The sequence below is a fragment of the Perognathus longimembris genome, chromosome 17, assembly GCF_023159225.1.
Source record: "Perognathus longimembris pacificus isolate PPM17 chromosome 17, ASM2315922v1, whole genome shotgun sequence".
In the NCBI taxonomy this organism is placed as follows: Eukaryota; Metazoa; Chordata; class Mammalia; order Rodentia; family Heteromyidae; genus Perognathus; species Perognathus longimembris.
In genome coordinates this window covers 6,717,550-6,744,104 of record NC_063177.1, presented here as the reverse complement: position 1 = coordinate 6,744,104, position 26,555 = coordinate 6,717,550, and the positions used below count along the sequence as shown (strand labels likewise).

Here is a 26,555-nt window from a genome sequence, read left to right as displayed (position 1 = left end):
GCCCAGACCCCAGTCCAGACGCAGTAGGGGGAGTCGAGCCGAAGGGCAGGGGTGCTCCAGCCCCGGTTTTTCTCCCGGACCCTGCTGCAGCCACGGCTGCCTGGAAATCCTGGAGCACCTTCTAGAAGACGAGCAAGTCCCGCCGTGGTCGGGACGCCGGGCGCCATCTACCGGAGCGGCCGGGCCGGAGCCGCACACCTGGGAGCCGGGGCCGGGCTGGGGTGCCCCGGTCCTTGGGACCGCGGCCCGCCCTACCCGCCCCACTTCCAGCCTAGTCCCTCGCGTCCACCCCCCTGCGCCTTCCGGGCCCCTCCCGCCACACGGAGTTACTTTTTTTCCTTGGGTCCCCCCCAACCCTTTCGTCCCGGGTCCACGCGGGGAGAACCTGCGCGGGGTGGGACAGCCGAGTGGGTGTTCGGCCACGGGCCTGCGCAGTGGCGGCGGGCTCCTCGGACCTGCCGCTCCCCCCCCCCCCCAAGCCCCCGCCCTGCCCGGGGTTGCCATAGCGACGCGTGCCGGCGTGGGGGCGCGGAGGGCCACGCAGGGCAACTTCTTAGTTGGTGTGGCTCAACGGTCGCCCACGAGAGGACAGGGTCGGCGTGGCTGTGAGGTGTGTGGGGGCAGAGGGAAGGAAGGAGGCTGGGCACGAGTGGCAGTCGTGTCAGCCTAGCAAGGGGTAGTGGCTGGGGAAGAGAAGGCGGCTGTGTGCGCGGGACGTGGGGTTGGAGGAGCAGGGGAGGAGAAGGGGCATTTAGGGGAGAGAGGAGCAGTTGTGGATGGAGAAGTGGGACAAGAGGAAGAAGAAGGAACACTTAGGGGTGCAATGAAGGAGAGGGGCCAGTTGTGTGGAAGAAGCCATTAACCTAGTCAACCGGTAGCCCTGAGGTGGGATCACAAGGGGCGTGAGTCCCCATGCCAGCGTCATGGCCAGTGCCCCCCAGGCTCCGGTCCACTCCACGGGCAGCCCTCAGGTGTTTCCCGCGGTGTGGGATCACAAGGGGCGGGAGGCCCCGTAGCCAGTATTCCCCAGGCTCCACTTTGACTTCCCCGGAGGCTGATGGAAGAAGCCGCCTTGCTGTAGTTGGTTTTATTGATTTGTTGGCCTAACAGAACGTTTTTCCTCGGAGCAAAGTACAAATCCTTCAAGTTTGAAATTCATAACCCATGATCAATGCCTGTGGCGGCCTGTTGGGAGGAGGAAGGAGAGCTACAGGTGGCTGTCAGGTTCACAGCTGAAGAAAGAAGGAATGCCTAGCAGCCCAACACCACCCTTGGGATTCTCAACAGCTGCCCACTTTCAGCCATCCTACCTTTCTGAGAGGCACCACTGGGCCTTCCTCATGCCCTTGTTTCCTTTTCCCATAACACAATTTGAAGTTTATGAATAGAGGACTGCTGTCCTTCAAGGCTTCCCAGTCTATTCTCAAAGCATTTGAAATCAAATATTCCTAACCTTCCTGGTCAGTTAACCCAGACTCAGTCAACAGCTAGGAAACCCCAGTGTACACAAAACCAGATTCCTGCTTCTTCATATCTTTTTTTTTCTTTTTGGTGTTGCTCAGATTTAAACTCAGGGCCTCATGCTGGCCTAGTAGCACTCTGTCACTTAAGCCACAACTCTACTCCATTTTGTTGTTCAGATTTTAGTGCAACCCTAACTCAGTGCCTTGATAGACATAGTCCCTTTTGAATTCAGATATTGAGTGGGACCTCCTCCTAGTATGATGTTTTCCTGAGGGTACTTACGCTCTGAGCTGGGTAAGTGAAGGTGTTTTTTCATTCAATTGGGAGGAAACAAGGTACCTAGAAAAATCACCTTTTTGTGTACCTTTTCTTACTTAGGGCCCTGTAGGGCAGAGTATCTAAAGGTTTGATTGATTATACTTTAGCTTGAAAGATTATTTTTCCTGCTTATCTTAAAATTTCCAAGCCACCTTTTCCCCCTTCTCTTCCTCCTGCTCCTCCTTTTTCATTTTCTGTCTTTTCTTTTTTCTTTTTTTTTTTTGCCAGTCGTGGAGCTTGAACTCAAGGCCTGAGCACTGCTCAAGGCTAGCACTCTACCTCTTGAGCCACAGCACCATTTCTGACTTTTTCCATATATGTGGTGCTGAGGAATTGAACCCAGGGCTTCATGTATATGAGGCAAGCACTCTACCACTAGGCCATATTCCCAACCCCATGCTCCTCCTTTTTCTTCATCTTCTTGTAGCACTGGGGTTTGAACTCAGGACTTAATGCATGCTAAAGGGAATCTCTACCACTTGAGCCATACCTCAAACCTGAAATAAAGTTCTTAAACCCCCATTAATGAGTATCTGTTAAGTTTTATTTCCATTTATCCCTAATGTCTTGAGGGACTGATTTTGATTTTTAAACCAATGTTTTGAAGAAAGTGGGATACCCTTGTGAAGAAAGTTAGGACTCCAAAACCCCTCTTTTGTTCTTTCTTCTCCTTTTCGTGCTTTTTTTTCTTTTTGTGTTGATATTGGGGCTTGAACTCAGGGTTTTGTGCTTTCACTTGGCTTTTTCACTCAGTGCTGGTCCTCTACCACTTGAGCCACATTTCCACTTCTGGCTTTTTGCTGGTTAATTGGAGGTAAGAATCTCACAGGCTTTTCTGCTTGGGTTGCTTTGAATCAAGCTCCTCAGACCTCAGCCTCCTGAGTAGCTAGGATTACAGGGGGGGCCACCAATGCCCAGCTCCCATATTTCTTTTCTTTTCTTTGTACTGGTACTATGGGCTGGAACTTAGGGTGTGGTTCTGGCTTTTTCTCTCAAGGTGGTGCTCTGGCTCTTGAGCCACAACTCCACTTCCTTAGATCTTAGTCTCCTGCATCTGGCTAACCTTTCTTTCCTTCCTTCCTTCCTTCCTTCCTTCCTTCCTTCCTTCCTTCCTTCCTTCCTTCCTTCCTTCCTTCCTGCCTGCCTGCCTGCCTGCCTGCCTGCATTCCTGCTTTCCTGGCTGCCTGCCTTCTTGTCTTCCTGCCTTCCTACCTTTCTGTCTTTGTCTTTCTATCTTTTTTGTTGGTCATGGGACTTGAATTTGGGCCTGGGCACTCTACAACTGTGAGCTACAGCTCCACTTCCCATTTTGGGGTAGTTAATTAGAGACAAGAGTCTCACAGACTTTTCCTGCCCAGAGTGGCTTTGAACTGTGATCCTCACATCTCAGCCTCCTGAGTAGCTAGGATTGCAGGTGTGAGCCACCACCACCCTTCCTCCCTCCCTTCCCTCCCTCCCTCCCCTCCCTCCCTCCCTCCCTCCCTCCCTCCCTCCCTCCCTCCCTCCCTTCCCTCCCTCCCTCCCTCCTTCCCTCCTTCCTTCCTTCCTTCCTTCCTTCCTTCCTTCCTTCCTTCCTTCCTTCCTTCCTTCCTTCCTTCCTTCCTTCCTCCTTTTCTCTTTCTTGTACTAGAAATCTAATATTCTGGCACTGAGCTACACCTCCAGCATGCAAAGGCCCTGATGAGTACAGGCCCCTAGTAGGGAGCAAGGAATAAGTACCCCTCCCCCCCAAAGGTAATTATAGTAGAAATCTCACTCAATTCTTGAATGCAAAAGGGACTCTGGGTTAGGAATGAGAGTTGGTAATGGACTCCTAACACCTATGTGCTTGCAGGTTTTGCCTACACAATGTCCAATAAACCTGAGAAGAAGCGGAAGCCTGGGGGCCGCCGGGGAGGTGCCCGGGGTGGCCGTGTGGGGCGAGTTGTTCAGCCCACACAGGCTAAGGCTTCTGAGAATGTCCTGCCAGTTGTTCAGGCAGAGGCAGAACCTGAGACCATCAAAGAGGAGCCTGGTGAGTACTCCATGGGGTAGAGGGGACTTAGAAATGGAAGGTGGGGGAATGGAGGGCTTGGAGGCAAAAGGGTCTTAGGGCAGGAAAGCTGGTTCTCTTGCTTTGGGGCAAGTAGGGACTACATGACACCCCAGCTGTGAGGGGTCAGCAGAACCTCAGTCCTACTGCTCTTTGTGTCTTCCTCCTGGCTAGCCTCATATTTATTCTGTCTTCTAATTTCCCACAGAGCATCTATCCTTTCTTTAGCCTCTTCCTCCTTATTTCAAGTGTTCTGCTTGTTCCCACCCCACCACAGAGGGTTTGATCTCTTCCTTTTTCCCATTTTCACCCTGGGTGGCAAAACAAATAATGTTTTTCTCCCATTAAGCTCATCACCATGGAGACTCAGCCTGCTTTGCCACCCTTTGAATCCTAAGCCCGGCTGATGCTTTCTACCATCTGTTGAAGGCTCCTGTATCTCCGCCCTCATTTTGGCAGGGACTTGGTAGACTGTGGAGGTTCAGGTTCAGGGTGACAGGAATAGAAATCTAGATAGAGGGAGTAAAGAATTTAAAGAGGCTGCCTCTTGTGGTTTTTGATCCTGGAGCCAGCAGGGTTGGAAGGTTTTATTTGGTTTTTATTTAGCCGTTGCTGTCAGGAGCTTTCCCTTTGCTCACTGGCCAGTATGGACAGTATAGCCTTTGATGTGGTCCTCCTTAACACTGCTAATGTCCTGTCAGGATGGAGAGAACTAGAATCTTCATTTTCCCCCCCCTCCATCTTTTTCCCCCCAGTAGTGGGGTTTGAACTTAGTGCTTCATGCTAGGCAAATGTCCTATACCCAGCCCCCTCCCCTCTTTTCTTTCAGTGTTGAGGACTGAATCCAGGGCCAGTGGTAGGCAAGTGATTCACTATTGAGCTACATCCCAAGATTGAATTTCCCTGTATTTATTTCCCAGTATTTATTATTCCCGGTGTGTTGTAGTATTTGAAATTGAGACCCAGGATCTGAGTGCACTATCAGCAAGTATTCTACCACTGAGCCTCATATAGCCCTAGCGCTGGAACCCCCTTTAATATATTATGTATATATATACATATATACATATATATTATATATATGAGATATGAGATGGGGGTCTTGCTATGTAGCATAGGATGGCTTTGATGTGTTTTTTTTCTCTCTTTTTTCTTTCCTTTTTTTTGGTCAATTCTAGGATTTGAACATGGCTTTGAGCTTGTTAGTCAGATGCTCCTAAAGCACAAGAACCCACTCAAAAATTTAAAAAATGGTACTGGAGTTTAAACTCAGGGCCTCCCACTTTTATTTATTTATTTTTTTTTTGGCCAGTCCTGGGCCTTGGACTCAGGGCCTGAGCACTGTCCCTGGCTTCTTCCCGCTCAAGGCTAGCACTCCGCCACTTGAGCCACAGCGCCGCTTCTGGCCGTTTTCTGTATATGTGGTGCTGGGGAATTGAACCTAGGGCCTCGTGTATCCGAGGCAGGCACTCTTGCCACTAGGCTATATCCCCAGCCCAAGCCTCCCACTTTTAGAAGCTCTGCTATTGAACCATGCCTCCTCCCAACCCCCATCCTTTTTTGCTTTAACTATATTTTGCCTGGGACTAGTCTCAGCTTGTGAACCTCCTATCTATGCCTCCTAGAGCTGGGATCACAGGTGTGTACCACCATAACAGGCCTGTTGGGCCTGGGCCCTGTCCCTGAGCTCTTTTGCTCAAGTCTAGAACTCTACCACTTTGAACCACAGAACTACTTCCCATTTTTGAGTGGTTAATTGGAGGTAAGAGTCCCCTGGGGGGACTCTGCTGCCCATGCTGGATACAAACCATAATTCTCAGCCTCCTGAGTAGCTAGGATTAGAGGCATAAGCCACTAGCACCCAGCTTCGGCCTGTCTTTTGAACTCAAGTCTCCAAAGTGTTGGGATTATGGAGGTGTGCCACAATACGCAGTGCTGAGATTATAGACATGTACCACCATGCCCAGCTTCCCTTTAACGTGTGTGTGTGTGTGTGTGTGTGTGTGTGTGTGTGTGTGTTTCCTGATCCTGGGGCTTGAACTGATGGCCTGGGAGCTGTCCCCCAGCTTCTTTTGCTCAAGTCCAACATTCTACCACTTAAGTGATAGCCCCATTTTGGATTTTTTTGTAATTTATAGGAGATAAGAGTCTTGTGGACCTTGCTGCCCAGGCTGGCTTCAAACTGTGCTGCTCATATGTCAGCCTCCTGAGTAGCTAGGATTACAGGTGTGAGCCACCACTGCCCAGCTTTCCCTTTAATATTAATGGCTAAGAAATGAAATGTGGAGAAAGATCCAGGGACAGAGAAACCTGCTTTAAGATCTATGGCCTTAGGAATCTGCAACACCATTTGAGTTCTTTTTCCTTTCTCTCTCTCTCTCTCTTTTTGCCAGCAGTGGAGCTTGAACTCAAGGTCAGATTGCTCTCCCTTAGCTTTTTCACTCAAGGCTGGCACTCTGTGGAGCCACAGCTCCACTCTCAGCTTTTAACTGGTTCATTGGAGATAAGAGTCTATACAATTTGTCTGCGCAGGCTGGCTTTGAACTGAGATCTTCAGATCTCAGCCTCTTGAGAGCCTCCTGGCTTCCTTTGAATTCTCAAGTGCTTAGTTGAAAGCAATTTAAAAATGACGGCTCCTAGAGGCTGGGTACATAGGGGAGTAGGGGAGGACGGAGAAAAAGAAGGGAGGTTTGGGGAATTCTCTGGAAGCAAAGGGAAAGCCCTTCAAAATGAAGGGCTCCAATGATGGCCTCCAAACACCAAGGAACCATACTTCCCCGTTTTCCCCTTCTTATTGTTTGATCTGGAACTTTTCAACTTCCCCAGTCACAGGTCCAGAAAAGTCTTGAGCCTTTAAGACTGCTCTGAATTTAAGATTAATCACTGAAATGTAATTGAGCAGGGACTGAGGTCTAGCCACTGGAAATTGAGGGCATATGACACTTTTTTTTTTGTGAAAGTTTGGGTGTGTAAGAATAGAAAATTTCTTCTTCTTTCCTCCTCCCCCTCTTCTTTTTTTTTCAAACCTGGGGGCCATGAACATTCAATACACTTATCCCACCTCTGAGCTGTACCCTCAGCCTTGATAGCCTTTTGAATTCTGTATTGATATCCTTTACTTCCTTCATTGCCCTTCAATTCCCATTAAAAGAATCCTAATCAGGTTCACAGTTCCATCTCTGTAATTCTCCAGAGCTCTTACAACTGCAAGTATTTCCCCCACAGGGTTTGGCATCTATACTTATTTGCTGATGAAATCTAACCTAAACTGACATGAAGGTATTTATGGTCTGTTCAACCTACTTAGTATAAATATTCCTTTTACTATAGAAATACTTATAATAGTAAAAGTTACGTTATTAAGTATTGTTCTAGAGCCTGCGTGGTTGGAGCTCAGGGATTCCATACCACGCTGTATCACATATTATACTGCAATTCCCTCCTCCTCCCTTTCTCTCCTTTTTCCTCCCCTCCTCCCTCTTCTTTTCTATTCTGTGATGGGGATTGAACCCGAGGCCTTGCTCATGCTACATATGCTTTTCCACTTAACTACACTCTGAACCACCTGCAGTACAAAATTCTGAAATATTCCTGGCATCAAGAGTCTTGGATGAAGGGGCTGGGGATATAGCCTAGTGGCAAGAGTGCCTGCCTCGGATACACGAGGCCCTAGGTTCGATTCCCCAGCACCACATATACAGAAAAAACGGCCAGAAGCGGTGCTGTGGCTCACGTGGCAGAGTGCTAGCCTTGAGCAAAAAGGAAGCCAGGGACAGTGCTCAGGCCCTGAGTCCAAGGCCCAGGACTGGCCAAAAAAAAAAAAAAAGAGTCTTGGATGAAGGGCTGAGAATATGGCCTAGTGGCAACAGTGCTTGCCTCGCATACATGAAGCCCTGAGTTCAATTCCCCAGCACCACATATATAGAAAATGGCCAGAAGTGGAGCTGTGGCTCAAGTGGCAGAGTGCTAGCCTTGAGCAAAAAGAAACCAGGGACAGTGCTCAGGCCCTGAGTTCAAGCCCCAGGACTGGCAAAAAAAGAAAAAAAGTCTTGGATGAGAGGCTGCAGACTATATTTCAGGGAGGATAGAAAAAGTATAGGAAGTCATGACAACAACAAATGAATACCTGTTTATCTCTTGGCTCTCCTGTCCTTCTCCAGAGGCCTGGTGCACATTGAGGCTTGCCGTTCCTAAGACTATTGTCTAATTTTTTTTTAAATTGTCAGTCGTGGGGCTTGAAGTAAGGGCCTAGGCACTGCCCCTGAGCTTTTTTTCACTCAAGGATAGCACTCTACTACTTTGAGCCATAGTTCCACTTCTGGTTATTTAGTGATAATTGGAGATGAGTCTCATGGACACCTGGTCTGGCTCTGAACCCGGATCCTCAGATCTCAGCTTCTTGAATAGCTAGGGTTATAAATGTGAACCACTAAAGCTCTACTAGTCTTTATTTTTGGTTAAAAAATTTAAGTAGTTCTACAAAGGGAGTTTCTATTTTCTTTTTAATTATTAAATTGAGAGAGAATTCACTTACTAAAAAAATTTACCCTTTAAAGCAAATAATTCACCATTTTTAAATTTTTATTTTTGCCAGTCCTGGGGCTTGAACTCAGGCCTGAGCATTGTCCCTGAGATGCTTTTGCTCAAGGCTAGCACTCTACCACTTGAGCCACAGTACCACTTCAACCTTTTTTTGTATATGTGGTACTGAGGACTCAAACCCAGGAACCCGGCTTCATGCATACTAGGCAAGCACTAGGCACTAGTGCTACTAGGCACTCTACCACTAGGCCATATTCCCAGCCCCACCATTTTTTGATATAGTCATAAAGTTGTACAACCACTAATACTATCTGATTTTAGATTATTTCATCTCTCCACAAAAGAAAGCCACTTCAAGCACCTTGACAAATTGACAATAGATAACATCTTAGTTGTATTAGAACTTTGGTGTTTTTTTTTTTAATTAATGAATTAACTAGTTTTTTTTTTGGTGCCAGTCCTGGGCCTTGTATGATATATATATATGACATATATATATATTTTTTGCTAAAGGTTAGTGCTCTATCACTTGAGTCACATCTCCACTTCTAGCTTTTTGTTGGCTAATTAGAAATTAGAGCCTATGAGACTCTAGTTGGCTTTGAATTGAGATCCTCAGATCAAAGCCTTCTGAATAGCTACTGCCCAGCTATTTTTTTTGGGGGGGGGGGCGTACTAGGAATGGAAGGTAGAGCTGTGTACATTTGGTGAGCACTTTTCCATTGAGCCGCCATCCCAGCTCAGAACCTTATTTCTAGCAGCTTCCCACCAGACTCCAGGAATCATTAATGTGCTTTTTTTTTTTTTTTAATGGATTTGCCTGTGTTGGATTTTTCTTTCTTTTTTGCCAGTCCTGGGGCTTGAACTCAGGGCCTGAGAACTGTCACTGGCTTCTTTTTGCTCAAGGCTAGCACTCTATCACTTGAGCCACAGCACCACTTCTGGCTTTTTCTATTTATGTGGTGCTGAGGAATCAAACCCAGGGCTTCATGTATACAAAGCAAGCACTCTTACCACTAGGCCATATTCCCAGCTCTCTCTCTTTCTTTTTTGTTGTGGGGCTTGAACTCAAGACCTGGGCACTGTCCCTGAGCTCTTTTGCTCAAGGCTAGCACTTTACCATTTTGAGCTGCACTGCTATTTCTGGTTTTCTGGTGGTTAATTGGAGATAAGAGTCATATGGACTTTTCTGCCTGGGCTGGCTTTGAACTGGGATTCTCAGAGCTTACCCTCCTGAGTGGCTAGGATTACAGGAGTGAGCCACTGGTGCCTGGCTGGATATTTCTTATTAGTGGAGTCACATAATGATTCTGCTGATGTACCTGTCTACTTTAGCTTATCATCTTTTCTAGTTTCATCTGTGTTGTAGCATGGACCATATCTTTATTCCTTTTTATGGTGAATAATATTCTATTGTGTATATCTCACATTTTGTTTATCCATTTATAGTGTTAATTCAAATAGTGTTAACAAACTTGGTGTTTCTTCTTCCCTCCCTCCCTCCTACCTTTCTCCCTCCTTTCCTTCCTCCCTTTCTTCCTTCCTTTCCAATGCTGAAATGGATCCCAGAGCCTTATGTATGCTAGGCAACCATTTTACCACTAAGTTATATCCCCAGCCTGCTTCTACTTTTGCATATTGTGATCAATGCTGCTGTGCAAGTTAGTAATATCTCCTTGCGTTCTGCTGTCAAGTCTTTGGGTACATACCTAGAAGTGGCATAATTGCTGGGCAATTATGGTGACTATGTTTAGCTTTCTAAGCAGTACCTTTTTTTCCTTTTGTACTTTTATTCTTTCCAGAGCCATTGTCAGAGGCCCTCATATCACAAGAAGAGGAGTCTCAGGTGAATGTGGTAAGCTTGGACTTTCTCTGATGCTCCTATTTCTAATAATTAATCAAAAGATGGGTGGTGGGAAGGGGCACAGGGAATTGTGTCTCTTTCTGCTACTTATTCTCCACTGGTAACTTGCTCACCACAAATCCAGTTCATGAGTGAAGGAAAAATGGATGTATACCTCGTTCCTCAAGTGAAGCACTAACCGGATTCTTATTTGTTTTTTTCTTTTCCAATCCTGGGGCTAGAACTCAGGGCTTGGGCACTGTCCTTGAGCTCCTTTTGCTCAAGGCTAGCACTCTACCTCTTGAGCCACAGCACCACTTCTGGCTTTTTCTGTGTATGTGGAACTGAGGAATCAAACCCAGGGCTTCATGCATGCTAGACAAGCACTCAACCACTAAGCCAAACTCCTGGCCCAACAAGTCTTTTATTTGATTTCTTTGTGTGCCCCAACCTGGATTATTCTTATGGATGGACATCTGAACAAGTTGAACACACTTAATTTTTGGTTACTAATTTGATGCCAGTACTTACACTCAGGGCCTCAGATTCTCACTGAGCTTCCTTGTTCATAGCTGAGCTATGTCTCCAGTTGGGCTTTTTGCTGTTTAGTTAGAGACTGAGTCTCAAAATTTTCCGCCTGGGTTGACTTTGAACCTCTATCCTTCTAGTCTCACCCTCTTGAGTAACTAGAATCATAGGCATAGGCCAGCAGCACCTGGTTGCACCTCTTTTTTTTTTTTTTTTGCTGGTCCTTGGGCTTGAACTCTAGGCCTGGGTGCTACCATGAGCTTTTGTGCTTAAAGCTGGTGCTGTACCTCTTGAGCCACAGCTTCACTTCCAGCTTTTTGGTGGTTAATTGGAGATAAGAGTCTCATGGACTTTCTTGCCCTGGCTAGCATCAAACCATGATCCTCCAATCTCAGCCTCCTGAGTAGTTTTACAGCTGTGAGCCACTAGCACACAGTGCACCTCTTGGTTTTTAAGGCAAAGTCTGAGCTAGCCTCCAACTTGAAATCCCTCTGCCTCCGCTCCCCAGTCTTGTTCTTTTTTGGTAGTACTGATATTTGAATACTTTACTTGATTTAAGCACATACAGAACACTCCCACGTTTGCATCTTCTCTTTTATGACTTTGCATATCTGTTTAATGCTTTTTAGTTTATTTATTTATTGGGCCTTTGGGGGTTTTCACATGAGGTCATGCGTATATTATACAGGAAAAATCTTAGATAATTGCCTATTAATTTTTTTTTGTTTTTGTTTTTTTGTTTTTTTGCCAGTCCTGGGGCTTGGACTCAGGTCCTGAGCACTGTCCCTGGCTTCTTTTTGCTCAAGGCTAGCACTCTGCCACTTGGGCCACAGCGCCACTTCTGGCCGTTTTCTGTATATGTGGTGCTAGGGAATCGAACCTAAGGCTTCATGTATATGAAGCAGGCACTCTTGCCACTAGGCCATATTCCCAGCCCAATTTTTTTTGAGACAGGATCTACTATGTTACACAGGCTGGTCTTGAACAAGGCCCTCCTGCTTTAGCCTCGGGAAGGCTGGGATTCACAAGCATGAATTGCAGTGTGGCTGGGGGTATGGCCTAGTGGCAAGAGTACTTGCCTTGTATACATGAAGACCTGGGTTCAATTCCTCAGCACCACATATACAGAAAACTGCCAGAAGTGGCGCTGTGGCTCAAGTGGCAGAGTGCTAGCCTTGAGCAAAGAGAAGCCAGGGACAGTGCTCAGGCCCTGAGTCCAAGGCCTAGGACTGGCCAAAAAAAAAAGAAAGAAAAAGGAAAAAGAAACGGATTAACAAGCATGAATTGCAACATTCAATTGCCTTGTAAATTTTCTTAATCTGGAACTTTGTGATTTCTTCTTGTTTTTCAGGAGCAGTGGGGGAAGGACAGAGTGACTTATTTGTTCATTTATTTACTTACTTATTTAGTGCTGGTATTGGGGCTTGAACTCAGGGACTGGATGCTATCCCTTAGTTTTTTTGCTCAATGCTGGAGCTCTATCACTTGAGCAACACCTTCACTTCTGGATTGTGTGTGTGTGTGTGTGTGTGTGTGTGTGTGTGTGTGTGTATCTTTAATGAAGATAAAGAGTCTCTTGGATATGTCTGCCCAGGCTAGCTTTGAACTGCAGTCCTGAGATCTCAGCCTTCTGAGTAGCTAGGATTGCAGGCATGAGCTACTGACACCTGGCTCTGAGTGATTTCTCAAGTTCACCAAGCTATATTTTCGTCTCATTATTTTCTTTATTTAGTAGTGATCTACAGGTTTATTTTTTCTAGTTATGATTTAATTTTCATGTAATTAATTACTTCTTTGTGTTTCTTAGTCTCTTACCCCCCTCCCTTTCTTCTTCCTCACTGCTTTGTTAATTGATTCTTTTGGTGTATGTTTGTTCTGATACTGGGGCTTGAACTCAGGACCTAGGTACTGTCCCTGAGCTTTTTCACTCACGGCTAGTGCCCTACCGCTTGAGCTCCATTTCCTGCATTTTGGTGGTTAGTTTGAGATAAGAGTCTCACAGACTTTCCTGCCCATACTAGCTTTGAACTGCAATCGGAAATCTCAGCCTCCTGAATAGCTAGGACTACAGGTATGAGACACCAGTACCTGGCTTCAATAGGCTTTTTTTTCTTGTTGGTTATGGGCCTTGAACTCAGGACCTGGGCAATGTTCCTGAGCTTTTTTTTGCTCAAAGCCAGTTCTCTACCACTTGAGCCAAAGCTCCATCTCCAGTTTTCAGGTGATTAATTGGAAATAAGAGTCTCACGGACTTTCCAGTGCAGGCTGACTTTGAACTGCAGTCCTTAGATCTCAGCCTTCTGAGTAGCTAGGATTACAGGCATGAGCCACCAGCTCTTGGCTTCCAATAGACTTTTATGCAACCTCTTATCTTTATTTCAGCTTCCCAAGGGGGCTGCTTCATGAGGAAATTGCTCTTGCACTCCTACCCCTTTTTCAGCTTGTTATCTTCTTGCTCTTAATTGCTTTGATCAGGTGAAGATCCTACACATTCCCTTAATTCACTTTTCTCTTTGGGTGCAGATTGCTTGAGAATGTATTTTTACAGCCAAGGGAAAAGTGCAATATTTTGGGATGATAGTAGCCTATTGTTTTCCTCTGTGACACATTCTGTTTTCACTTCCCGAGGCAGGAGAATCTATTGTCTCGGCTTTTCAAAAGCTTGAAACCTATCATTCAGTCATTCTCCCTTTCTCTTTCCCATGTGAATGTGTGTGGCTTCTCTCTTCTCCCACTCTGGCATGTGATGGTGGATGAGAAATTAGCTCATCCTAACAGCATTTGCTTTTGCCTCTATCTGCTCCCTGTAGAGGTTTCTCTTCCGGTCTCAAATGATGCTGACAGGAATGGCAAGATTCCCGTGGATGGAGGAGCACGATGCTATGCTGGAACACTTTGCAGAGGATCCCATGGAACCCATCCTCACTGTCTACATTGACCCCTATTTTGGGTTGAAGCTGGAACTGGGCATGCCTGTGCAGGTGGGTGAACTTTCTTCTAGGGAGGGAAGGTTCTGGGTGTATCTATCACACTGGAGTCTTACTTTCTTCAGTGCCCAAGGTCCAAAGAGCCCCCTGTATGTTGTTTGCTTTACCTGGAAGCAGAGGTACAAAGAAGGACGGGATAAAATTTGATTCAATTTAATATTTAATTCAAGCTAATATTGAGTCTTGAATTGAGAGCCTCAAGCTCTCTTCAGTTATCTTGCTCACTACTGGTGCTCTACCACTTGAGCCACACCTGCAGCCTGGCCTTTTGCTGCCTAATTAGAAATGGAGTTTTGTAGATTTTTCTGTCCAGGCTGACTTTGAGCCATTATCCTCTAGGTTTCTGTCTCCTGAGTAGCTAGGATAAATGGGTGAACCACTGGCACACAGCTAGCATTTTACTTTTGATAATCCTGTGTTAGTGGGGAAGGTAGACTTATAAACAAGTATTTAGCATATATATTTCTTACTATATTTGTGCACACGATTTTATTATGTATATATTATATATACACATGTGTATAAGTGTGTGTGTGCATATATGTATACTTTTTTTGGTAGTGCTGTTGGGGATGGACTCCAGGGCCTCATTCGGGCTGAATGTATTGAGCAACATACCCAGCCCTACAGTATACCTTGATGAATAAATAGGAAAAGCTTTATAAGGAGATTTGGGGGAATAACTAATAAAGCCAGTGGAATTGTGGAAAGCTTGATGGTGGAGGTGATGTTTGAGTTAGGGATGAGATTGGTAACCATAATTTTTATTAAGATAAAACTGTTTGATAGAGACATTTATTTATTCATGCCAATCCTGGGACTTAGACGTAGGGCCTTAGTGCAGCTCATTAGCTTTTTTTGTTCAAGGCTAGCATTCTACCACTAGAGCCATAACTCTACTTTCAGCTTATTATTACTTATTTCTTTTGTCAGTCGTGGGGCTTGAATTCTGGGCCTGGGTGCTGTCCTTGAGCTCTTCAGCTCAAGTCTAGCACTCCACCACTTTGAGCCACAGTGCCACTCTGGTTTTCTGGTGGTTAATTGGAGATAAGAGTCTCATGGACTTTCCTTCCCTGGTTGGCTTTGAGCTACAATCCTCAGATCTCAGCCTCCTGAGTAGCTAGGATTACAGGTGATCCAGTAGTGGCTGGCTAATTTATTATCCTTAAGCAATTGTACAAAGGAGTTTTAGCTGGGCACCAGTGGCTCATGCCCGTTTTCCAAGCTACTCAGGAGGTTGAGATCTGAGGATTACAGTTTGAAGCTAGCCTGAGCAGGAAAGTCCAGGAGTCCCTTATCTCCTATTTACCCACTAAGAAATCAGAAGAGCTCTGGTTCAGGTGGTAGAATGCCAGCCTTGAATGAAAAAGTTAAGGGATAGCACTCAGACCTTGAGTTCAAGCATCAGTACTGGTACACACAAAAAAGGGGATTTCAGTTCAACAGATCAGTTTATAAGTGCAATACATCTTTATCAATGTCATTCCTTCCATCATTCTCTCTCAACTTCCCCAAGTCCACTCAAACCTCACATTTTCACATATATTCATTGAATATAGTGACTGTATTCACTCACCCTTCCTGTCTCCATCCATCTATTCCCCCTCCACTTGACCTTCTCACCCTGACAACACATGGACAACACTTTATCTACAGGGAAAAGAAAAAAAGGAGTGGGAAATGATCCTGAGAAGGTGAACTGGCGTCGACTTGTGTGATATGCTAGGGAATTTGGCTTGTATCCCAGAAAGAGCTATTGAAGGCTTCATTTGGTCTGGGCAGATAACTATGTCAGCAATGTGAAGATATGTGAGAGAAGGGTAGACCTCGGGTAGGGAGTCAGTGAAAGATGTGTCGTAAAATGTTAGTGGTATGATCTGGATGGTGGGAGTACTGTGACTCATAAAATTCTTTCAACTTCTCTGTAAGCTTGAAATTAAACAAATTAAATATTGGAGAAAGGGCATTGCTTTGCTCTACTTGGCATCATATAAACAAAAATGGAAATGATTATGAAGTTCTGCATGACCCTGTGTAACTATGAAACAATTTATGATGCATTACATATTAAACAAAGGCAAGACAGGCCATGACTCTGTGTGTGCATGTGTGTATGTGTGTGCGCGTGCGTGCATGTGTGTGTGTGTACGTGTACGCCAGTACTGGGGCTTGAACTCATGGCCTAGTGTTCTTATATGTCTCTTTTACTCACGGATAAGTCTCTACTGTTTGAGTCACACTTTCACTTCAGGCTTTTTGCTGGTTACTTGGAGATAAGAGTCTCCTGGGTTTATCTGCCTGGGCTGGCTTCAAACCTCGATCGTCAGATTTCAGCCTCCTGAGTAGTTAGGATTGCAGACATGACCAAGCCATTTTTTTCCCCTGTGTACTGATTTTGTTTATTTGTTTTGTTTTGTCCTGGGGCTTGAACTCAGGGCCTGAGCACTGTCCCTGGCTTCATTTTGCTTAAGGCTAGCACTCTACCACTTGAGCCACAGTGCTACTTCCAGCTTTTTCTATGTATGTGGTGCTGGGGAATTGAACCCAGGCCATCATGTACGGGAGGCAAGCACTCTATCACTAGGCCATATTCCCAGCCCCTCCCTGTGTACTGATAACCATCAGCCACAAAACACAATGAGAAAAACATGGGCTGGGAATATGGCCTAGTGGTAAAGTGCTCGCCTCATATACATGAAGCCCTGGGTTCGATTCCCCAGCACCACATAGAAAACTGCCAGAAATGGCGCTGTGGCTCAAGTGGCAGAGTGCTAGCCTTGAGCAAAAAGAAGCCAGGGACAGTGCTCAGGCCCTGAGTCAATGCCCCAGGACTGGCAACAAAAACAAAACAAATAAACAATAAGAAAAACATTTCATTCATAAAAGAAAAAAAATTGGAAAACTATTCATATTTAAATATGAGTATTCTATATAAAATGGGATTTATATTTAAGAAAAGCACTTTTTTGCAGACCATACAATAATATTTAATTAAGTGGGGAGCCATGTGCTTTTTTTTTTTTTTGTCAGTTGAACTCTGAACTCTGGGCCTGGGCACTGTCCCTGAGCTCTTCACCTCAAGGCTAGCGTTCTACCACTTGAGCCACAGTGCCACTTCTGGTTTTCTGGTGTTTAATTGGAGATAAAAGTCTCAAGGACTTTCCTGCTGGGGCTGGCTTTGAACTGAGATTCTCAGATCTCATCCTTTTAAGTATCTAGGATTACATGTGTGAGCCACCAGTGCCCAGCAGCCATGTCCTGTTAATGAGTGGAAGTTTTATTTTTGTTTGTGCCAGTCTTGGGGCTTGAACTTAGAGTCTGGGGTACTGTCCCTGAGCTGTTTTTCTCAAAGCTAGCACTCCACCACTTTAGCCACAGCTCCACTTTGAGCTTTTTTGGTGGTTAATTAGAGGTAAGAGTCTTATGTGTTTTCTTGCCTAGGCTCACTTCAAAGTGCAACCTTGAGAACTCAGACTCCTGAGTAACTAGGATTACAAGCATGAGCCACAGTGCACCTTGCTTGGAAATCTTAATAGTATAAAGATATTTCGGGGCTGGAAATATCGCTTAGTGGCAAGAGTGCTCGCCTCGTATACATGAAGCCCTGGGTTTGATTCCTCAGCACTACATATAAAGAAAATGGCTAGAAGTGGCGATGTGGCTCAAGTGACAGAGTGCTAGCCTTGAACAAAAAGAAGTCAGGGACAGTGCGCAGGCCCTGAGTCCAAGGCCTAGGACTGACCAAAAAAAAAAAAAGATATTTCATAAAAAAAAAGATCTTTAGGGTTGGATGTGTGGTTCAATTGGTAGAGTGCTAAGCCATGAGCAAAAACTGCAGGTACTGAGTTTGAATCCCAGTCTCAGAAATACAAAAAAAGAAAAAAAGGATCTTTTTGGTTTGTTTGTTTGGTTTGAGATAGTGTTTTTCTACATTGCTCAGGCAGCCATGGAACTTGTGGATCCAAGTGATCCTCCTTTCTGAGTAGCTGAGACTGTTAGCATGTGCCTTGTAGATCATTTGTTGTTGTTGTTTATTTATTTATTTTTTTGGCCAGTCCTGGGCCTTGGACTCAGGGCCTGAGCACTGTCCCTGGTTTCCTTTTGCTCAAGGCTAGCACTCTGCCACTTGAGCCACAGCGCCACTTCTGGCTGTTTTCTGTATATGTGGTGCTGGGGAATCGAACCCAGGGCCTCATGTATATGAGGCAAGCTCTCTTGCCACTAGGCCATATCCCCAGCCCGCTTGTAGATCATTTGAATGCAGCTGCTATATGGTGTCCAAATGCTACATTCCCTATATTCATTGTAAGAGGATTTAAAAATGTATCCAGAAAAATGTGAAAAAAATGAAGATAATAAGAGGGAAAATAATGGAGATTTATGAATAGAAAAATATTTTCATAAACTATAGTAATTAAAACAGTTATACGAGTTCACGAATATACATAATAGTAGAGAAATGTAGAAAGCACAAAAATGGACATTATCAACAACAGTACAGAAACATAAGAAATACAGAAAATAGAAAATACAGAGAAAGATATGTAGGCATTTTCTTTAAAAATCTGTGGGGAATTAGCCAATGAATAGAATTGGGAAATATGGAACATGAAGTTTTTCAATTAAAGAGAATTCTTTTAGCCTGTCGAAGTTTCCAAATAGAATATAGACTTGCTTGTATTTTTCTGGTTAAGATGGCCAATTGGAACTTTATTAAAAAAAATTATTAGGCGTTGGGAATGTGGCTTAGTGATAGAGTGCTTGCCTAGCATGCAAATAGAAAAAGCCAGACATGGTACTGGGGCTCAAGTGGTAGAGTGCTAGCCTTGAGCAAAAGGAAGCCAGGAACAGTGCCCAGGCCCTGAGTTTAAGCCCCAGGACTGACCAAAAAAAAAAAATTATTACTCCCAGACCTGAAGATGTGTAGAATGATTACCTGGCAGGCATGAGTTTTGATTCCCAGCACCAAAAAAACAAGAAAACCAAAACCCCAAAAAACCAAAAATGAAAAATCTCTTGAGTACCTAACAAAATGAGCAAAATAATAAAGGCAGCAAAAATAAAATATACCAAAAAGGCTATGTACAACCTTTACAATAAACAAATAACTATAAACAATTTACCTTAATTAAAAAAATTCCTGATGAAAAAGTGTTTTTTGGTGGCTCATGCATGAGATCCTAGCTACTCTGGAGGCTGAGATTTGAGGATTGTGATTTGAAGCCAGCCTAGGGAAGAAAAATCTATGAGACTCTTATTTCCATTTAACTAGCAAAAGGCCAGAAATGGAGATATGGCACAAGTGATAGCACACCAGCCTTGAGTGAAAAAGCCAAGGATGAATACACATGTAATCAACAAACAAACAATAAATGTGTGAAAGCTTAAGTACCAAGTCTAGGTACCCCGTGTGTCCACTGGGAGGGTGTCCACTAACTAGGTGAAAGGGCACATGGAACATTCACAAAATTGAGAGAGACTGAGAGAGCATGCCTGAGTGTTTTAAGAAGGATTTGATGCTGTCTTAAATTAGTCTTAGCCACCTGCCCCTTCCTGCACACAAGCATCTTAGTCTAGAGAGAAGAGAATAAAATATCAAATATCCAATCTTTTCACTTGAATTCCAAGGAGCAAAATAAACTGTCTCTCACAGTGGGGCACCCAGAAGTCACCCACAGTATGTTAAAGCCAAAAGAATGAATTCATGGAGCTGCCCAAGCCTGAACAAAATGAGAAAAAATTGCATGGCAACCGCAAGCATATTATATTAAGGGGGGGAAAACACAACAACGAACAAAGCACATAAAGGAGGAGGGCATCACTGAATGAAGAGCAGGAAATTCCTCAAAACAGCTCCATGTTGTATAGTTACAACTCGATAAAAGGTGAGCACAAGATCAAAGGGAGAGCACAGAATTTAAAAAATGAAGAAAGCAGGAGGTTACAAAACTAGAGGGTGAGAAATAGAATAGCTATGGCTGAAAATCCTTCACCCACCCATGAGGAGCCTGAGGTAATAACAGCGCATGCCAAGGAAAAGGCCGAAGACATTAACGCAATTAGAGAGAAGCTAAAAAACTTGAAAGCCAGGCATAGATGATCTAGTGGAATATAGAACACCAACAAGTGACACAGAATATAAATTTAAAGATAAACTCCAAAGAATTTCCCTGAAATGCAAAAGAAATTGGGAATCAAAGGACACACTGTATTTCACAAAATTGTTTTAACATCAATATTCATTTTAGTTATGCCACTAAAATGGGAGGATTTGTACTAATTTACAGTGTGTGTTTGCGTGCGTGTGCACGCAGGTGTGCCCACCACTCTATCACTTTGAGCCACAGCTCCACAACTTTTTGGTGGTTAGGTGGAGTTGAGAGTCTCGCAGGCTTTCTTGTCCAGGCTGGCTTTGAACCACTATCCTCGGGTCTCAGCCTTCTGAGTAGCGAGAATTACAGGCATAAGCCACTGTCACCTGGCGTTTACTTATCTTAAAAAAAGATTTTAGGGGCTGGGAATATGGCCTAGTGGCAAGAGTGCTTGCCTCATATACATGAAGCCCTAGGTTTGATTCCTCAGCACCACATATATAAAGAAAATGGCCAGAAGTGGCGCTGTGGCTCAAGTGGTAGAGTGCTAGCCTTGAGCAAAAGGAAGCCAGGGACAGTGCTCAGGCCCTGAGTTCAAGGCCCAGGACTTGCAAAAAAAAAAAAAACAAAAAAAGATTTTAAATTAGCATATTAGTTATATAAGAGGGAATTTCATTTATGGCATTTCTGTATATTTGTACAGTATACCCATCAACCTCATATCCTTTGTCACCTTATTTATTTTTTTCTTTCTGTCAGTTGTGGAGCTTGAACTCTGGGCCTGGGCACTGTCCCTGAGCTCTTCAGCTCAAGGCTAGTTCTCTACCACTTGAGCCACAGTGCCACTTCCGGTTTTCTGGTGGTTAACTGGAGATAAGAGTCTCAGGGACTTTTCTGGTCTGGCTTTGAACTGCAATCCTCAGATCTCAGCCTCCTTAGTAGCTAGGATTACCGGTATGAGCCACCAGCTTCTGGCCCTCTGTCACTCTTATCCCCACTTCTTAAAACAATTTCAACTGGTCTCATTGTTCCATTTTTATATACATATAAAGTATTTCCACCATATTCACCCTCCTTTCACCTTCTCTATTTACTTTCCCCTGTTTGAGAATATTAAATCTTTGGGAACATCACTTTTGTAATATTCTACTAAGAATATTTAACCTTAATCTAATAATGAGGTAATGATCTAATAATCTGACAAATCTACTAGTGTTTTGTTTAGTTTTAGCCAATAGTGGGGCTTGACCTCAGGTCCTGAGCTCTCAGTTGACTTTTTCACTCAAGACTAGCACATTACCTCTTGAGCTATACCTACACTTGCATGGATCCAAATTGACTACTATTTTTGAGAACAACTGTCTTGGATTGTTAGAAATATCAAAGTTAGGGGCTGGGAATATAGCCTAGTGGCAAGAGTGCTTGCCTCATATACATGAAGCCCTGGGTTCAATTCCTCAGTACCACATATATAGAAAATGGCCAGAAGTGGCGCTGTAGCTCAAGTGGCAGAGTGCTAGCCTTGAGCAAAAAGAAGCCAGGGACAGTGCTCAGGCCCTGAGTTCAAGGCCCAGGACTGGCAAAAAAAAAAAAAAAAGAAAAAGAAAGAAATATCAAAGTTAGTCAGGTGCTGGTGGCTCACACCTATAATCCTAGCTAGTCAGGAGGCTGAGATCTGAGGATCTAAGTTTAAAGCCAGCCCAGGCAGAAAAGTCTGTGAGACTCTTATCTCCACTAAACTACCAAAAAAGCCAGAAGTGGTGGTAGTGTAGCTCAAGTGGTAGAGAGCTAGCCTTGAACAAAAAGAAGTTCAGAGACAGTGCTGCCCAGGCCCTGAGTTCAAGCCCCAGGACGACATTCCCCCCCCCCCCCCCCACCAAAAAAGCGGCAGAAATATCAAAGTTATGAATGAAAGAAAAGGATAGAGAATTGTTTGAAAGGAAAGGAGACTAAAGAGACATGGCCATTGATGGTCCTTGATCCAACTACAGATAGGAAACAAACCAGCTATCACTTACATAATTCAGGGCACTGGGAAAAGTTGAATTGTATAAAACATTAGGTTGAATCTTTTTTGCATATGATAATTATAGTTGTGGGTTTGTCAGAGATTATCCTGGATTTTAGTAGATATATGTGAAGTGTTTAAAGGTGTGGTATGTGAACACCTGCAGCTAACTCTTAACAGCTCAGCTAGAATGGAGAGAAAGCAAATACAGCAAAGTGCTGGCAATTAGTGTATTTGTTCATTGTGCTTTTATCTCAGTTTTCTGTGAGGTGGAGTTTCTTTTCAGAATGCAAAATAGGGAAAGTTGGGCCAGGAATAGCACTCAATGGGAGAGAACATGCTTTGCATATGTGAGGCCCTGAATTTGATCCCCAGCACCACTAAAAAAAAATGTTTTTGGGAGAAGAAGACTAGCAATCTTTTTTTTTTTTGGTGCTAGTCCTGGGGCTTGAACTCGGTCTGGGCACTGTCCCTGACTTCTTTTTGCTCAAGGCTAGCCCTCTACCACTTGAGTCACAGTGCTACCTGTGGCTTTTTTTGTATATGTGGTGCTGAGGAATTGAACTCAGGGCTTCATGCATGCAAGGCAAGCACTCTACCACTAGGTCACATTCCCAGCCTGAGACTAGTAATTTTTGTTGTTGGTTGTGGGGCTTGAGCTCAGGGCCTGGGTACTGTCCCTGAGCCTCTATGTGCTCAAGGCTAGTGTTCTACTACGTGAAACACAGCACCACTTCCAGCTTTTTTTGAGTAGTTTACTGGAGATAAGAGTCTCAGGGACTTTCTGGCCAAGGCTGGCTTCAAGCCATGATCCTCAGATCTCAGCCTCTTGAGTAGCTAGGATTAAAGGCATGAGCCCCCAGTACCTGTCCCTTATATCTATTTTAACTTCTTTTTATTCTATTAAATTAAAATACAATTAAATGTGATACTTCTAACTAAATCCAGAATGATTTATGGTTCTTGGATTTGAATTCAGAGCCTCTTACTTGCTAGTCTGTACCACCTGAACCATACTTTGTGCATGTGTGCGCCAGTGCTGGGGCTTGAACTCTGGGCCTGGGTGCTGTCTCTGAGTTCTTTTTCTCAAGGCTAGTGCTCTATCACTTGCACTACCACAGTGCACTTCCAGCTTTTTCTGAGTAGTTTATTGAGATAAAGAATCCCACGGATTTTCCTGCCCAGGCTGGCTACAAACCTGGCTCCTCTGGAGTAGACAGGATTGCAGGCATGTGCCATAATGCATAGCCCTGCAGGTTTACCTTCATGTGTGTATATTTTTCCTTTTTGTGGTGGTAGGGATGAAACACAGAACCTGTGCATGGTAGGCAGGTGCTGTAGCACTGAGCTACACCCTCAGCCCTTCAATATTATTTTAATTATTTATAATTAATGTATATCATTTTAATAAAATTAATAGCTGTTAAGTTTAAAAAAATGAATATAAGGGCTAGAGGAATGGCTCACATGGTAGACAGCTTGCCTAGTAATCAGAAGAACTTGGGTACAAACCCCACTACCACCTTAAATAAAGCTTTTTATTGACATAAAAAGTGAAAAAATGGATATAAAATGCCAAGCATTATTTCTGAATAGTAGGAAGATGGATAATTATTAATATCTTCTTTTTGTTTATTTTCAGTTTTTAAAATTAAATAAATTATCTGGTTGCTGGAGGCTCATGCCGGTAATTCTAGCTACATAGTGTGAGATCTGAGGATTGCAGTTCCAAGCCAGTTTGGGAAAGAAAGTCTGCAAGACTCTTATGTCTAATAAATTACTCAGAAAAAGCCAGAAATGGTGCTGTGGCTCAAATAGTAGAGCACTAGCCTTGAGCACAAAGAGATTCAGGGACAGTGCCCAGGCCCTGAGTTCAAGCCCTGGGAGTGGCAAAAGAAAAAATAATTATAAAGAGCAATAACACTGGTAAAAACTTTTCAAAGCGATGTATGTAGCTCAGTGGAAGAGTGTTTGTGTAGCCTGGGCGAAGCCCTTGGTTTCACCCTCAGCACCACAAAACAAACCAAAAATTCACACAAAATAAAACACTGAAACAACACTACCTGCTGAACTGATCTTAGGGTGGGAATGACATTTCTATGTATGTAGCAGTCACACCTTTAAATCTGAAATGATTAGAGGAAAGTAATGAAAGTGACACATTTCCAAGTATAAGCAACTACGTTTATCAAAAGATAAACGAAAATTGGATGGAGGGGAAAAACTAGGAGAGAGTGAGGGAAGGGGTGATATTGTCAAAAAAGAAGTGTATTCTTTACCTGACTTACAAAACTGTAACCCCTCTATACATCACCTTTACAATGAAAATATTGAATTAAAAATTGGAAAAAGCATATGCAATTGAAATAAAAAATTTGAGACAATTCATTTTGTCTCTTACTTCCAGTCGTCTTTTTTTGGAGGAAGGGGGGCTGGTTCTGGCGTTTGAACTCAGGACTCAGGACCTAGGTACTGTTCCTGAGCTGTGTGTGTGTGTGTGTGTGTGTGTGTGTGTGTGTGTGTGTGCTGGTCCTAGGCTTGAACTCAGGGCACTTAGTTTTCACCTCAGGCTATTGTTCTACCACTTGAGCCACAGCTCCACCTCTGGCTTTTTGGTGGTTAATTGGAAATAGAAATCTTACAGACTTTTCTGCCCAGGCTGGCTTCCAACCACGATCCTCAGATCTCAGCCTCCAGAGTAGCTGGGATTAGAGGTATGACCCACAAGTGCCTGGCTCCAATCCTCCTTATTTCTACTCTTCCCCTAGCTGAAATGCTTTATCTATTCTCTGGTGTCTTATTTATCTATTCACCTGACATTTCCTGAGGATTTCATATGTCCCTACCACTCTACTAGGCTCTGGAGCCAAGTTTGACAAAACAGAGAAAACTTAGTCTAATTGTACTGGTACTAGGGATTGAACTCAAGGCCTGGGCACTGTCCCTGACCTTTTTCTGCTCAAGGTTGGTGTTCTACCACTTAAGCCCCACTACCACTTCCAGCTTTTTGCTAGTAACTTGGAGATAAGAATCTCATGGACTTTCCTGCCAAGCTGACTTTGAACTTTGATCCTCAGATCACAGACTCTTGAGTAGCTAGGATTATAGATGTGAGCCACTGGCGCTGGTCCTTCTGACTTATTTAGAAAAGGAAAAGGAACAGGATGTACTAAGGGATGGTGACAAGGAACTATCATGATGGGAGCCTGATTTGGGGGGCATTATGGTGGAACCTGGACACTGAACTCTGATCTACTGTCATCACACAGACCCAGAATCAGCTTGTCTACTTCATTCGCCAAGAACCGGTTCCCATCACTCCTGAGAACTTCCGGTCAATAGTGCAGTTTGGGACAGTGCGGGGTCCCTACATCCCGGCCTTGCTCCGACTGCTCAGCGGTGTCTATGTCCCTCAGATCTTTGCAAATACAACCTGGCCTGAGAGCATTCGAAATCATTTTGCTTCACATCTGCACAGGTTCTTGGCTTGCCTGACAGGTGAGTGGGAAGTCCGGTGGGCAGTGCATCCTGCTCAGTAAAAGTGGAATGCCCCACTCACTCCTGTGATCCTAGCTACTCAAGAGGCTGAGATCTTGGGGGCTGGGGATATGGCCTAGTGGCAAGAGTGCCTGCCTCATATACATGAGGCCCTGGGTTCGATTCCCCAGCACCACATATACAGAAAATGGCCAGAAGTGGCGCTGTGGCTCAAGCGGCAGAGTGCTAGCCTTGAGCAAAAAGGAGCCAGGGACAGTGCTCAGGCCCTGAGTCCAAGCCCCAGGACTGGCAAAAAAAAAAAAAAAAAAAAAGAGGCTGAGATCTGAGGATCACAGTTCAAAGCCAGCCCTGGCAGGAAAGTCTGTGAGATTCTTTTTTTTTTTTTTTTTTTTTTTTTTTTGCCAGTCCTGGGACTCAGGGCCTGAGCACTGTCCCTGGCTTCTTTTTGCTCAAGGCTAGCACTCTGCCACCAGAGCCACAGCGCCCCTTCTGGCCGTTTTCCATATGTGTGGTGCTGGGGAATCGAACTGAGAGCTTCCTGTGTAGGAGGCAAGCGCTCTTGCCACTAGGCCATACTCTCAGCCTCTGTGAGATTCTTATATCCAATAGACTACTCAGAAAAATGGAAGTGGTGCTGTGACTCAAGTGGTCGAGCACTATCCTTGAGCATAAAGAGGCTCAGGGACAGTGCCTAGGTCCTGAGTTCAAGCCCCAGGACTGGCAAAAAAACAAAAGTGAAATGCCCCAAATGAGTGGACAAGGATGTAATATACTTTGTTTCGTTTATCTGCATGTTGCACACCAGGCCTCACACATGAGAAGGCCATGCTTAGCCAGAGTCTTGCCACTAGCCTTGTTATTAATACTCAGAACCAATACCTAAAAGAATCTTCTTTTTTTGCTTTTTGGTGTTAGTTACCAAACCCATGGAACAACAAAAAACAACAACAAACAATCTCCCAGAAAAAAAACAAACCAAAAAGAAAGGATATTATTGGATAATAAGTCAGTCTCAGGCTATACCATTTAGTTCAGTGTTACAGTGCTAGCCTAGCATGCCCAAGGCCCTAGGTTTGATCCACAGCACTACCAAAAACAGTTTCTGATAGATTATAATGATGGGAAAAAAAGAACATTGAATCGGAGTGACAGTGGCTTGTGCGTAAAATCCTAGCTACTCACCTGGTTGAGACCTGGAAGATCGAAGTTCAAAGTAAGCCTGGGTAGAAATGTCTTTGATATT

At 44.3% G+C, this 26,555-nt stretch overlaps 1 protein-coding gene across 2 annotated transcripts in view; it reads left to right on the top strand.

Annotated features, from left to right (window-relative positions):
- Window positions 1-491: 491 nt before the first annotated feature.
- The window catches only part of Dnah2 (dynein axonemal heavy chain 2), a 128,465-nt gene continuing 102,401 nt past the window's right edge, over window positions 492-26,555 (top strand). The window contains exons 1-5 of one of the 2 annotated variants that reach the window (XM_048365884.1): window positions 492-610; window positions 3,617-3,796; window positions 10,159-10,211; window positions 13,538-13,708; window positions 25,084-25,312. In XM_048365884.1, the coding sequence (XP_048221841.1) occupies window positions 3,631-3,796; window positions 10,159-10,211; window positions 13,538-13,708; window positions 25,084-25,312 (619 nt within the window). In that variant the 5' untranslated portion in view covers window positions 492-610; window positions 3,617-3,630. Of the gene's footprint in view, window positions 611-3,616; window positions 3,797-10,158; window positions 10,212-13,537; window positions 13,709-25,083; window positions 25,313-26,555 lie in introns of those variants that run through there. The other variant, XM_048365885.1, reaches the window with a different exon arrangement.